At 37.8% G+C, this 14,103-nt stretch overlaps 1 protein-coding gene across 2 annotated transcripts in view; it reads left to right on the forward strand.

Moving 5' to 3' along the window:
• CHIC1 (cysteine rich hydrophobic domain 1) overlaps positions 1-14,103 on the forward strand; it is a 436,141-nt gene that overhangs the window by 49,377 nt on the left and 372,661 nt on the right. Inside the window, exon 6 of one of the 2 annotated variants that reach the window (XM_082377545.1) lies at positions 130-6,402. The exons of the other annotated variant lie outside the window; for it this stretch is intronic. Coding sequence (XP_082233671.1) covers positions 130-144 — 15 coding nt within the window. The 3' untranslated portion in view covers positions 145-6,402. Of the gene's footprint in view, positions 1-129; positions 6,403-14,103 lie in introns of those variants that run through there. 2 annotated transcript variants of the gene reach the window in all.

The raw sequence follows: 14,103 nt of genomic DNA on the forward strand, positions 1-14,103 counted from the left end.
CAATGCCAAGAGAGTCCTTGGCTCATGATTTCTCCTGCAGGGAAAAGTGAGAGTGTGTGAGTGCGTGACTTCTCCAGTTGTGCAGAACACTGCCAAAGAACACTGACATTTCTCTCTCATTCCATCTAGAGTCCTGAGTTGTGAGCTGGACAACTAAGGGGCAGTGAGCAGCTGGGAGAACAGCAGCCAGTGTTTGGAAAGTATCAAAGGAACAGAATCCTAATAATGACATCATGGACTACACTGGGAGGCCCTCAAATGAGCCCCTGAGACTTCTCGTGTGTAGATCTCCCCAGATAGCTGAAGGTCATCCCAGTGTTTTATGTACCTCACCCACATCACCCTCCACCTCATGGCTGACCCCCTCTGAGCGCTCCCAGTGGCAGCAAGAGTGAATTTTCGCAGATGGCTAGCGAGCATGAACAGAAAGCTGGTCCAAACTGCAGGCCAGGGAGAGATCACAATCCGGGCATTTAGTACCACCCTTGGGAAAGCAAAAGGGAGGCTGCCAGAACTTGGACTGGTGCATTGCAGGATTGAGAGAAGGCGTACAAGCTTAAGAATTCTGCCACAAGAGGGAGCAAGAGGCACAAAGCAGCTGTATTCATAGAAGGTCTGAGAAAGCCTTAGAATTGCTAATAAGATGACAGAAGGTATTTCTCTCCTGAAGTCAGTTAGTAAAGACTGGAGGAGGTGACTGCTACTTTAAATGCAAAGATAGCAATGCAAGACTTCAAGGAACACATAAAATCAAGGAAACATGACACCACTAAAGGATCACAATATTTTTCCAATAATCAACCCCAAAGACATAGAGATAGTCAATTTACCTCATAAAGAATTCAAAATAGCTGTTTTAAGGAAACTCAATGAGCTACAAGAAAGCACAGACAATTCAACAAAATCAGGAAAATAACACACAGACAAAATAAGAAATTTAACAAAGAGATAGAAATCATTTAAAAAAGAAAGAACCAAACAGAAATTCTGGAACTGACAAATATGGTGAATAAAATGAAAAATGCAATAGAGAGCATCAAAATCAGAACAGATCAAGAGGAAGAAAAAAAATCTGTGAAGTAGCAGACAGACTCTTCAAATAATCCAGCCAGAGAAGATAAAGAAAAAAAGAATGAAAAAAAAAGTAAAGAAAGCCTATGTAAACCATGCACTATAATGAAAATAAGCAATGAGAAAATTATTGGAGTCCCAGAAGGAAAAGAGAAGGAAAAGGAACAGAAAGCTTATTTAAAGAAATAATGGCTGAAAACATCTCAAATTTGGGGAGAGATTTGGACACCCAAGTTTGTGAAGCTAATAGGTCCCCAAACAAACACAACTCAAGAAGATCTTCTCCAAGACACTTTGCGATAAAACTGTCAAGAATCAAACACAAGGAGAATCTTAAAATCATCAAAGGAAAAGAAGCTTATCACTTACACAGGAACCCCCATAAAGCTATCAGCAAATTTCTCAAGCCAGGAGAAAATAGGATGCTATATTCAAAGTGCTGAAAGAAAAAAAATGTCTAAAAAAAAACTTTAACTGGCAAAGTTGTCCTTTGTCATGAAGAAATGAAGAAGAGATAAAGATATTTCCAGATAAACAGAAGCTAAGGGAGTTCATAGCCACTAGAACTTTTTTATAAGAAATGCTGAAAGGAGTTCTTCTAGCTGAAATTAAAGTATGCTAATTAGTAACATGAAACCATATAAAAAATATAAAATGCACTGGTAAATGTAAGTATATAGTCAAATTCAGAATATCTTAATACTGTAATATAGAAGTGTGTTAACCACTTAAATATTACTAATAAGATTAAGGGATGAAGTATTAAAAATAGTTATACCTATAATTATTTGTTAATAAATACACAATAGAAAAAGAGATAAATTGTGACATGAAAAACACAAAAGGAGGCAAAATTTTATTCTTTTTTATGGCTGAGTAGTATTCCATTCTATATATACCAATCTTCTTTATCCATTCATCTGTTGGTGTACACTTAGGTTTCTTCCATCTCTTGCCAATTGTAAATAATGCAGCTATGAACATTGAAGTGTATGTATCTTTTCGAATTAGTGTTTTTGTTTTTTTTTCAGATATGTACCCAGGAGTGGAATTGCTGGTCATATGGTAGTTCTATTTTTAGTTTTTTGAGAAACCTCCATAGTGTTTTCCATAGTGGCTGCACCAATTTACATTCCCACAAACAGTGTACAACAGTTCCCTTTTCTCCACATCCTCACCAACATTTGTTATTTGTGTTATTTGTGTTTTGATGACAGCCATTCTGATAGGTGTGAGGTGATATCTCACTGTGGTTTTGATCTGCATTTCCCTGATGATTAAAGATGTTGAGCATCCTTTCATGTGTCTGTTGGCCTTCTGCATGTCCTCTTTGGAAAAATGTCTATTTGGGTCTTCTGCTTATTTTTTAATACGGTTGTATGTTTTTATGATGTTGAGTTGTATGAGCTCTTTATATATGTTGGATAGTAATCCTTTATCATTCATATCATTTGCAAATATTTTCTCCCATTCAGCAGGTCGTCTTCATTTTGTTTATGGTTTCCTTTACTGTGCAGAAGCTTTTAACTTTAATTAGGTCCCATTTGTATATTTTTGCTTTTATTTCCTTTATTTTGGGAGACAGATCCAAAAAAAAGAAAATACTGCTGCGATTTATGTCAAAGAGCATTCTGCCTATGTTTTCCTTTAGGAGTTTTATAGTATTGGTCTTACATTTAGGTCTTTAATCCATTTTGACTTTATTTTTGTGTAGGGTGTTACAGAATGTTCTAATTTCATTCTTTTACATGTAGCTGTCCAGTTTTCCTAGCACCACTTATTGAAGAGACTGTCTTTTCTCCACTGTATATTCTTGCTTTCTTTGCTGTAGATTAATTGACCATAAGTGTATGGGTTTATTTCTGGGCTTTCTATTCTGTTCCAGTTATCTATGTGTCTGTTTTTGTGCCTGTACCATACTGTTTTGATGACTGTAGCTTTGTAGTATAGTCTGAAATCAGGGAGCATGATTCCTTCTACTCTGTTCTTTTTCCTCAAGATAGTTTTGGCTATTTGGGGTCTTTTCTGTTTCCATACAAATTTTAAAATTTTTCATTCTAGGTGCGTGAAAAATACCATTGGTACTTTGATAGGGTTTGCATTGAATCTATAGATTGCCTTGGGTAGTATGGTCATTTTAACAATATTAATTCTTCCAGTTCAAGAACACATTATATCTTTCCATTTGTTTGTGTCATATTCAATTTATTTCATCAACCTCTTATAGTTTTCTGAGTTCAGGTATTTTACCTCCTTAGGTAGATTTATTCCTAAGTGTTTTATTCTTTTTGATGCAATGGTAAATGAGATTGTTTCTTTAATTTCTCTTTCTGATAGTTCATTGTTAGTGTATAGAAATGCAACAGATTTTTGTATATTTTGTATTCTACAACTTTACTGAATTTATTAATGAGCTCTACTACTTTTCTGGTGGCATCTTTAGGATTTTCTATGCATAGTGTCATGTCATCTGCAAACAGTGAAAATTTTACTTCTTCCTTTCCAATTTGGATACCTTTACTTCATTTTCTTCTCTGATTGCTATGGATAGGACTTCCAATATTATGTTGAATATAAGTGGCAAGAGTGGGCATCCTTGTCTTGTTCTTGATCATAGAAGAAAAGCTTTAAGCTTTTCACCATTGAGTATGATGTTAGCTGTGGGTTTGTCATATTTAGCCTTTATTATGTTGAGTTGTGTCTTCTGCACCCACTTTGTTTAGAGTTTTTATCATAAATGGATGTTTAATTTTGTCAAAAGCTTTTTCTGCATCTGTTGAAATGATCATATAGTTTTTATTCTTCAATGTGTTAATGTGTTTTATCACATTGATTGATTTACAGATATTGAAAAATCCTTGTGTCCCTGGGATAAATCCCACTTGGTCATGGTGTATAATCCTTGTAATGTATTGTTGGATTCAATTTGCTAATATTTTGTTGAGGATTTTTGCATCTATGTTCATCAGCGATATTGGCCTGTAATCTTCTTTTTTTGCAGCAACAAGGATGGACTTGGAGGGCATTATGCTAAGTGAAATGTCAGACAGAGAAAGACAAATATGGTGTAATATTTATATGTGGAATCTAAAAACTACAACAAACTAGTGAATATAACAAAAACAAAGCAGACTCACAGATATAGAGAACAAACTAGTCATTACCAGTGGAGGGGGAAGGGCAATATAGGGGTGGAGAATGTACAGGTACAAACTGTTGGGTGTAAGATAAGCTACAAAGATGTATTGTAGGGCTTCCCTGGTGGCTCAGTTGTTAAGAATCTGCCTGCCAATGCAGGGGACACGGGTTCGAGCCGTGGTCTGGGAAGATCCCACATGCTGTGGAGCAACTAAGCCCTCAAGCCACAACTACTGAGCTCGCACACCACAACTACTGAAGCCTGTGTGCCTAGAGCCTGTGCTCTGCAACAAGAGAAGCCACCACAATGAGAAGCCCGTGCACCACAATGAAGAGTAGCCCATGCACAGCACCGAAGACCCAACGCAGCCAAAAATTAATTAATTAATTAATTAATTTTTAAAAAAGATGTACAACACGGGGAATATAACCAATATTTTGTAATAATTGTAACTGGAGTGTAACCTCTAAAAATTGTATTAAAAAATTTTTAAACATAAAAGGAGGGAGAGAAAGGGTAGAGTTTTTATGCAATTGAAGTTAAGTTGTTGTCAGCTTAAAATATACTGTTATATATATATAACGTAAACCTCATAGTAACCATAAAGCAAAACACTTGAGTAGCTACTCAAAAGATGAAGGGACTCAAAGCACACAACTACACAAAATCATCAATTCACAAAGGAATACAGCACAAGAGGAAGAAAGGAACAATAGAACTGTAAAACAACCAGAAAACTATTAGTAAGATGACATTAGTAAGTCCTTATCTATCAATAATTACTCTACATGTAAATAGCTTATACCCTCCAATCCAAAGACATACAGTGGCTTAGTGGATAGAAACGATTTTAAACTACATGCTGCCTATAGGAGATCCACTTTGCTTTAAGAACACTCGTAGGCTCAAGGTGAAGGGATGACAAAAAGATATTCCATACTGTATATGCCTGCAGTAGGTGCAACAATTCTTTAATTCACAGTTATGGCTGGACAGTCAACAATCTTTACTGCATAGGTCTGTAGTGTAGTTGTTCATACTCTAAGTTGTCCAAGTGCCATACTCAAAACTTTTGCCATATACTCACAACTCCAATGCTATTTATAACTCATATAAGATTTTTAAGACAATTCACTGTCTTGTTTTAAATTTCATTTTGAAGATTATTTTTAGAGTTTTACATTCAAAGCAAAATTAGGAGGAGAGAACAGAGATTTCCCATATACACTCTACTCCAACACATGCATAGTCTCCCTCATTATCAACATCACCCACAAAATGGTACATTAGTTATAACTGATGAACCTATATTGACACATCATAATCATCCAAAGTCCATACTTTAGGATTCACTGTTGGTGTACATTCTGTGGGGTTATACATATTTATAATGACATGTATCAATCATTATAGTATCATACAGAATATTTTCACTGCCCTGAAAAACCTCTGTGCTCAGCCTATTTATCCCTTCCTCTCCCAACTCCAGCAACTGTTGATCTTTCTGCTGTCTCCATGGTTTTGCCTTTTCCAGAATGTCATAAACTTAGAATCATACAGTATGTGGGCCTTTTCAGATTGACTTCTTTCACTTAGTAATGTACATTTAAGTTTCCTCCATGTCATTTCATGGCTTGATAGCTCATTTCTTTTTAGTACTGAATAACATTCCATCCTCTGGATGTACCATGGTTTATTTATCAATTCAACTACTGAAGGATATCTTGGTTGCTTCCAAGTTTTGGCTGTTATGAATAAAGCTGCTATAAACATCCACATGTGAGTTTTTTAGTGGACATTAGTTTTCAGCTTATTTGAGTAAATACCAAGGAATGAAATTGCTAGATTGCATTGGTAAGACTGCTTAGTTTTGTAAGAAAATGGCAAACTGTCTTCCAACTGACTGTATGATTTTGCATTCTCACCAGCAATGAATGAGAGTTACTTTGGTTCCTTATGCCCACCAGCATTTTGTGTTGTCAGCATTCCATTCTAATAAGTGTATAGTGGTATCTCGTTTTTTTAATTCGTATTTCTCTGATGACATATGATGTGGAAGATCTTTTCATATGCTTCTTTGCCATCTGTATATATTCTTGGGTGAGCTGTCCAGGTCTTTTGCCAATTTTTTACTGAGGGTTGTTCATTTTCTTATTATTGAGTTTCAAGAGTTCTTTGTATATTTTGGATAATAGTCCTTTATCAGATAATTCTTTTATAAATATTTTCTCTAAATCTGCGGTTTGTCTTCTCATTCTCTGGGCATTCACAGAGCAGAGTTTTTTATTTTATTTTATTTTATTGATATAATTAATGCACAATATTATATTAGTTTCACATGTACAACATAGTCATTTGATTATTTTATACACTGTGAAATAATCAAAATAAGACCAATTACAGTCTGTAACAATACAAAGTTGTTACAATATTACTGATGACATTTGCTATGCTCTACATTACATCCCCATGCCTTACTTATTTTACAGCTGGAAGTTTGTACCTCTTAATTTCCTTCACTTATTTCACCCATCCCCTCTTCCCCTCTGGCAACCACCAATTTTTTCTCTGTATCTAAGTCTGTTTCTGTTTTGTTTTGTTTGTTCATTTGTTTTGTTTATCAGATTCCACAATAAGTGAAATAATACGGTATTTGTCTTTGTCTGACATTTCACTTAACATAATGCCTTCAAGGTCTATTCATGTTGTCACAAAAGTTAGATTTCCTTAATTTTTAAGGCTGAAAAATATTTCATTGTATATATATACCCCAACTTCTATATCCATTCATCCATCGATTCATGTTGTCACCAACAACAATGAAATGGAGCAGGACCCTATGGTCATTGTCCCCCATGTCCTCTGCCTGCCTTTTGTCTGTGGAAAAACTTTCACCAAAGAATATTTTTAATCAGAGAAGTGAGAAAATGCAGAAACAAAGGAAAACAGTCAAAGGAGACCAAATAATAATAGTCTAGTCATTAAGCATAGTCAAGGACATTTAGTTCCTTCTCAAGGGCTACAGATAACATTCTGAACCATATCCTGTGATCTGTCTTATAGATACTGAAACCTCCACCAGGTGGAGAAGTTAACTACATGACAACCAGACTGTAGCCATGACATAAGCTACCACAATTATGAGAATTGGCCTCAAGGAAATGGGAACAAACCAACCCTGGAACTGAAGATTAACTGTACTTAAAACAATCAAGGGGTGGAGTCAAGATGGCGGAGTAGGAGGATGTAGAGTTCACGTCTCCTCACAGGTACAGTAGGGGGGCATCAGAGAAGTTCTCATGGAGCACCTGCTGGGTGCTAGTTGTGGACCTCAGACACTTAAGTGGACAGGAGGGGTCCCTGTGCAACCGGGTGGGACATGGGAAGGAAGGAGGGGGTGAAGAGGGGTGGAAATGGCACAGGACTGGTGCCCCTGGAAAGGGGCTAGGGGAGAGGAGAGGCTCCTGCACTCAGGGGGGGCCCACTCGCAGCAGGGGGTATTGGTGGGGACAGAGGGGGACTTTCTGGGGATCAGAAGGGAATGCAGCTACTGGTCTGTAGGGGGCAGGATGGAGTGGGGCCTGTGGTCTGTGCCGCAGCCCTCCACACCCCAGGCTAGGTCGTGTGTCTCCTGGTGGGGAGGAAGGCTGGGTACTGGAGAATGGGGTTTGGAGGGTGGACCCAGGGAGGGGACGGCTGCTGATGGTGAGAAGATGGCCTGAGGCAGCATGGAAGAAGGGCTCCACAGCCAGGAAGGTTGGCGGAGGAGGCCTGGGCCACCAGGGAAGTGGGGTGTCATTGTTCAGTGATGTGCGAAGGGCAGAGCCACTATTGCAGTCCCCTTCCCTGCCCGCCAGCCTGGCCTCCTTGTGCAGTGGCAGGGGCGTGCACCTGAGCAGGCTCACCTGCCCCTCAAGCCCCGGTGAGCCTGCTAGGGTTCTGGGCCTGGGCCCCGCCCCCACCAAAACCTCCGAGGGCCACGCAGGTCTCAGAGGCCCACCTGCCACCCCTGACAAAGCCTGCTCCAGCTGCATGGGTCCTGGGCCTCAGCCCCACCCCCACCGAGGCCTCCTCTAGCTGCACAGGTCCAAGTGGACATGAGAACTGCATCCCCCAAAGCCTCTGTAGGCTGCACAGATCCTAGTGGCCTGCATGCCGCCACTGACAAAGTCTCCTCTGCCCACATGGGTCCAGATGGGCCAAGCACCACTCCCCTCCAAAGCCTCCTCCACCTGTGCCAGCTGCTGTGGACACTCCTGTGGAAGCCTGTGCCCCAGCCAGCCTGCACAGGCATGTGTGCTCCAGGCCAGTTTCAGCAGCAGATGTTGGTGAAAGGAACACACGCAGAGGTAGGGATGACAAAGCAGGGCCAGAGACCTACCTGCAGGTCTTGGAGGCCCTCCTGGGGAGGCAGGGGTTGGAATTAGCTCACTTTGGGGGCAAGGACACTGATAGTGGATGCACCAAGGAATTGTTATTTTTTAATTTATTTTTTATCTCTTCATTTTTGTTTATTTATGTTTGTTCAATTTTTTCCTTTTTCTGTTGCTGTTGTTTTGTTCTGTTTTTGTTGTTTCATTTTTATTTTTATTTTTTCTAATATATTTTTATTTTTCTAATTTTATTTTATTTTTTTATTATTTGTTATTGTTCTGCTTTTTTTTGTTTGTTGTCAGGTTTTTGGTTTTGTTTGTTTGTTTGCCACACCGTGCAGCTTGTGGGGTCTTGGTTCCCTGGCCCAGGGTTGGGCCTGAGCCCCTGTGGTGGGAGCGCTGAGTCCAAGTTGCTGGACTAACAGAGAAAGTCAGGTCCCAGGGAATATTAATTGTTGTAAGCTCTCCTGGGGGTCCTCATCTCAGCACCAAGACCCAGCTCCACCCAAATGCCTGCAAGTCCAGTGTTAGACGCCTCAGGCCAAACAACCAGCAAGACAGGAACACAGCCCCACCCATCAACAAAAATGAGATGACAGAGAAATATGGTACAGACAAAGGAGCAAAGTAAAAACCCACAAGACCAAATAAATGAAGAGGAAATAGGCAATCTACCTGAAAAAGAATTCAGAGAAATGATACTAAAGATGATTCAAACTCTCAGAAATAGAATGGAGGCACGGATTGCAAAAATACAAGAAACGTTTAACAAGGAGCTAGAAGAAGTAAAGAACAAACAAACAGTGATGAACAACACAATAACGGAATGAAAACTACACTAGAAGGAATCAATAGCAGAATAACTGACGCAGAAGAAAGAATAAGTGAGCTGGAAGATAAAATGGTGGAAATAATTGCAGAGGAGCAGAATAAAGAAAAAAGAATGAAAAGAAATGAGAACAGTTTCAGAGACCTCTGGGACAACATCAAACACACCAATATTTGAATTATAGGGGTCCCAGAAGAAGAGAAAGAGAAAGGGTCTGAGAAAATATTTGAATAGATTATAGTCGAAAACTTCCCTAACATGGGAAAGGAAATAGCCACCCAAGTCCAGGAAGTGCAGAGACTCCCATACAGGATAAACCCAATGAGAAACATTCTGACACACATATTAATCAAACTAACAAAAATTAAATTCAAAGAAAAAAATATTAAAAGCAGCAAGGGAAAAGCAGCAAATAACATACAAGGGAATTCCCATAAGGTTATCATGTGATTTTTCAGCAGAAACTCTGCAGGCCAGAAGAAAATAGCAGAATATAGTTGAAGTGATGAAAAGGGAAAACCTACAACCAAGGTCACTCTACCAAGCAAAGCTATGATTCAGATTGAATGGAGAAATCAAAAGCTTTACAGACAAGCAAAAGCTAAGACAATTCAGCACCACCAAACCAGCTTCACAACAAATGCTAAAGGAACTTTTCTAAGGGGGAAACACAAGAGAAGAAAAAGACCTACCAAAACAAACACGAAACAATTAAGAAAATGGTAATAGGAACATACATATCAGTAATTACCTTAAATGTAAATGGATTAAATGCTCCAACCAAAAGACACAGACTGGCTGAATGGATACAAAAACAAGAACTGTATATATGCTGTCTACAAGAGACCCACTTCAGACCTAGGGACACATACAGACTGAAAGTGAGGGGTTGGAAAAAGATATTCCATACAAATGGAAATCAAAAGAAAGCTGGTGTAGCAATACTCGTATCAGACAAACTAGAATTTAAAATAAAGACTGTTACAAGAGACAAGGAAGGACACTACATAATGATCAAGGAAGCAAACGAAGAAGAAGATATAACAATTATAACTATTTATGTACCCAACATAGGAGCACTTAAATACATAAGGCAAATGCTAACAGCAATAAAAGTGAAATCAACAGTAACACAATAATTGTGGGGGAATTTAACACATCACTTACACAAATGGACAGATCATCCAGACAGAAAATTAAAAAGGAAACACAGGCCTTAAATGACACATTAGACCAGAAAGACTTAATTGATATTAATAGGACATTCCATCCAAAAACAGCAGAATACACTTTGTTCTCAAGTGCACATGGAACAGTCTCCAGAATAGATCACATCTTGGGTCACAAATCAAGCCTCAGTAAATTTAAGAAAACTGAAATCGTATCAAGCATCTTTTCCAACCACAATGCTAATTTAGAAATTTCACAATGTTAATTTTAGAAATTTCTAATTTCTAATGAAATTAGAGACCAATTACAAGAAAAAAAAACTGTGAAAACAAACACATGAAGGCTAAACTATATGCTACTAAATAACCAAGAGATAACTAGAGAAATAAAGAGGAAATCAAAAAATACCTAGAAACAAATGACAATGAAAACTCAATGACCCAAAACCTATGGGTGCAGCAAAAGCAGTTCTAAGAGGGAAGTTCATAGCAATACAATCCCACCTCAAGAAACAAGAAAAATCTCAAGTACACAACCTAACTTTACACCTAAAGCAACTAGAGAAAGAAAAGCCAAAACAACCCAAAGTTAGTAGAAGGAAAGAAATCATAAATATCAGAGCAGAAATAAATGAAATAGAGATGAAGAAAACAATACAAAAGATCAATGAAACTACAAGCTGGTTCTTTCAGAAGATAAACAAAATTGATAAACCTTTAGCCAGACTAATCAAGAAAAAAAAAGGGAGAGGACTCAAATCAATAAAATTAGAAATGAAAAAGGAGAAGTTACAACTGACACCACAGAAATACAAAGGATCATAAGAGATTATTACTAGCAACTATATGCCAAAAAAATTGACAACCTGGAAGAAATGGACAAATTCTTAGAAAGGTATAACCTTCCAAGACTGAACAAGGAAGAAAAAGAGAATATGAATAGACCAATCACAAGTAATGAAATTGAAACTGTGCTTATATATCTTCCAACAAACAAAAGTCCAGGACCAGATGGCTTCACAGGCCAATTCTATCAAAGAAGAGCTAACACCTATCCTTCTCAAACTCTTCCAAAAACGTGCAGAGAAGGAACACTGCAAGCTCATTTTATGAGGCCACCATCACCCTGATACCAAAACCAAAGATACCACGGAAAAAGAAAATTACAGGTCAATATCAGTGATGAACATAGATGCAAAAATCCTCAACAAAATACTAGCAAACCTAATCCAACAACACATTAAAACTATCATATACCATGATCAAGTGGGATTTATCCCAGGGATGCAAGGATTCTTCAATATATGCAAATCAATCAATGTGACACACCATATTAACAAACTGAAGAATAAAAAACATATGATCATCTCAATAGGTGCAGAAAAAGCTTTTGACAAATTTCAACACCCATTTATGATTACAACTCTCCAGAAAGTGAGAATAGAGGGAAACTACCTCAACATGATAAAGGCCATATATGACAAACCCACAGCAAATATCATTCTCAACTGTGAAAAAATGAAAGCATTTCCTCTGAGATCAGGAACAAGACAAGGATGTCCACTCTCACCACTATTATTCAACACAGTTTTGGAAGTCCTAGCCAAGGCAATCAGAGAAGGAAAAGAAATAAAAGGAATCCAAATTGGAAAAGAAGAAGTAAAACTGTCGCTGTTTGCAGATGACATGATACTATACATAGAAAATCCTAAAGATGGTACCAGAAAACTACCGGTGCTAATCAACTAATTTGGTAAATTTGCAGGATACAAAATTAATGCACAGAAATCTCTTGCATTCCTATACACTAGCAATGAAAGATCAGAAAGAGAAATTAAGGAAACACTCCCATTTACCACTGCAACAAAAAGAATAAAATACCGAGGAATAAACCTACCTAGGGAGACAAAAGACCTGTATGCAGAAAACTATAAGACATTGATGAAAGAAATTAAAGATGATACAAACAGATGGAGAGACATGCCATGTTCTTGGATTGGAAGAATCAATACTGTGAAAACAACTATACTACCCAAGGCAATCTACAGATTCAATGCTATCCCTATCAAATTACCAACGGCATTTTTCACAGGATTAGAACAAAAAATATTTACAATTTGTGTGGAAACAGAAAAGACCCTGAATAGCCAAAACAATCTTGAGAAAGAAGAACAGAGTTGAAGGAATCATGCTCCCTGACTTCAGAGTATACTACAAAGCTACAGTAATCAAGACAGTATGGTACTGGCACAAAGACAGAAATATAGATCAGTAGAACAGGATAGGAAGCCCAGAAATAAACCCACACACCTATGGTCACCTAATCTATGACAAAGGAGGCAAGAATATACAATGGAGAAAAGACAGTCTCTTCAATAAGTGGTGCTGGGAAAACTGGACAGTTACATGTAAAAGAATGAATTTAGAACACTCCCTAACATCATACACAAAAATAAACTCAAAATAAATTAAAGACCTAAATGTAAGTCCAGACACTATAAAACTCTTAGAGGAAAACATAGGAAGAACAATCTTTGACATAAATCGCAGCAAGATCTTTTTTGACCCACCTCCTAGAGTAAGGAAAATAAAAGCAAAAATAAACAAATGGGACCTAATTAAACTTAAAAGCTTTTACACAGCAAAGGAAACCATAAACAACATGAAAAGACAACCCTCAGAATGGGAGAAAATGTTTGCAAACAATGCAACTGACAAAGGATTAATCTCCAAAATATACAAACAGTTCATGCAGCTCAATATCAAAAAACAAATAACAAAAAACAACCCAATCAAAAAATGGGTGGAAGACCTAAATACACATTTCCCCAAAGAAGAAATATAGATGGCCAAGAGGCACATGAAACGTTGCTCAACATCATTAATTATTAGAGAAATGCAATTCAAAGTTACAATGAGGTATCACCTCAAACTGGTCAGAATAGCCATCACTGGAAAATCTACAAACAATAAATGCTGTAGAGGGTGTGGAGAAAAGGGAACCCTCTTACACTCTTGACTGGAATGTAAATTGATACAGCCACTATGGAGAACAGTATGGAGGTTCCTTAAAAAACTAAAAATAAAACTACCATATGACCCAGGAATCCCACTCCTGGGCATATACCTGGAGAAAACCATAATTCCAATAGATACATGCACCCCAATGTTCATTGCATCACCATTTATAATAATCAGGATATGAAAGCAACCTAAATGTCCATCAGCAGAGGAGTGGATAAAGAACATGTGGTACATATGTACAGTGGAATATTAATCAGCCATAAAAAGGAACGAAACTGTGCCATTTGTAGAGACGTGGATGGACCTAGAGACTGTCATACAGAGTGAAGTAAGTCAGAAAGAGAAAGCCAAATATCGTATATTAACACATACATGTAGAATTTAGAAAAATGGTACAGATGAACCTATTTGCACAGCAGAAATAGAGACACAGGTGTAGAGAACAAATGTACACCAGTGGGGGTGGGATGGATTGGGAGATTGGGATTGACGTATGTA

The sequence above is a fragment of the Balaenoptera borealis genome (assembly GCF_965194805.1).
Source record: "Balaenoptera borealis genome assembly, chromosome: X".
NCBI lineage: Eukaryota > Metazoa > Chordata > Mammalia > Artiodactyla > Balaenopteridae > Balaenoptera > Balaenoptera borealis.